This window comes from Saprolegnia parasitica, assembly GCF_000151545.1.
Source record: "Saprolegnia parasitica CBS 223.65 unplaced genomic scaffold supercont2.1256, whole genome shotgun sequence".
In the NCBI taxonomy this organism is placed as follows: Eukaryota; Oomycota; class Saprolegniomycetes; order Saprolegniales; family Saprolegniaceae; genus Saprolegnia; species Saprolegnia parasitica.
The window spans coordinates 830-2,200 of NW_012157650.1; the positions used below are offsets into that span (position 1 = coordinate 830).

The 1,371-nt window shown below is 58.5% G+C and overlaps 1 protein-coding gene across 1 annotated transcript; it reads left to right on the top strand.

Annotated features, from left to right (window-relative positions):
• Positions 1-989: 989 nt before the first annotated feature.
• On the top strand, positions 990-1,361 carry SPRG_18519 (hypothetical protein; the record flags this gene model as incomplete). Its single annotated transcript, XM_012357946.1, has 1 exon — positions 990-1,361. A coding segment is annotated over one exon (372 nt), but the record flags the coding sequence as incomplete, so codon positions are not given.
• Between the last annotated feature and the right edge of the window lie 10 nt (positions 1,362-1,371).

Sequence of the window (1,371 nt, forward strand, 5' to 3'; positions counted from 1 at the left end):
ATCACTCTTATGTCACATGAAGGCCATCACCTTATTGACGATGCGTGGCCAGCCTACTTGGCGACAGGGTAGACGCAGCGAAAGGAGCACAGGTAGTAGGGCAACGATGGCCTCGGCTTCAATCCGTGTTACCAACTGCAATTACAAGCGCGAACAAATTTCAGCGCAACGACCACCGTTTGGCGCGATCCTACACCGATTGCACCCACGCCGTCCTTGAAGCATTGCGGGACGGGCGATGCGCGATGTCACAGTCGTTATCGCGTCCGATGACACATATAGAGACACGGCCGTACGTCGTCGTTGTGCTCTCATTCTCAGTTGGCCGCTATCTTGACACGCCGGTAGCGCCCATGATGGTGTAGCCGACGACGCTGCTTACAGGTACCCAACGACAATGGTTGGTGCTGATAGGAGATGCGCCGACGTTCTGGACAAGTCGGACAGATGTAGCTCGACAGCTTTGGTCCTAGCTTCGCCGTGCATGAGCACGCTGCGGCTGGCGGCTACGATTGAAGCTTCTGCCGTCACGATGGGAGGTGCAACTGATGCACCGATGGCTGTGGTCGTAGTACAAAGAGAGGGCTTGCCGGAGCGTGTACTATCGAGGTTGAGCAGGACGCGGCTGGCACATGCTGTGCGCCAAATGATCGGCTTACGCAGCACCGATCAACTCACTGCACCTATGAAGGCGGTCGGGCGAGCCATGGCATGGGCTCGGCAAGGCTATGCACCAGCGATGCGTGCGGGCCGCGAAGACTCGGGCGTCTCAAAGGTTGCGATCTTTTGCGCAGTCCGGATACCGAATATTAATTTAATTTTGCCTATTTTTACTCGCCACGCTCTTCCGGACAGCTTTGCATTTGAACAAGCCGCCGGACGAGGGCCGATGGACCAGTTGCAGCCGATCTTCCCCGCGATCCCCGCGCCCGTGCTTGAGCAAGTGGTAGGCGCATGCGGTAGGAGGCCTCATGACGACAGACCATTAGCTCCGCATCTGCGACCATAACCTCGAGACGGCGACCGACTACCTCCTCGAGAACGACTGGGAAGAGCTCCAGATGCACAACAACACACGTGGCGCCGATCCGCATGCGAACGGCCACGACGGAGCTGGCCATGCGCATGTCGAAGATGACCTCGACGACGACGAAGGCGAAGGCGATGACCATGACGACGACGAAGACGACGAGGATGAAGACGACGAGGACGAAGACAACATGTACTACGAGTCGGGCGACGACGGCGAGGCCGGCTTTCGCCATCGCCAGATCCCGCCATTGGCGAAGCGCGTCAAGATCGCAACGTCGGCTGATGGGTCCAGCACCGAGCGCTTCTGGGTCGCGTGCGACTCGGACACGGTCGAAAAGT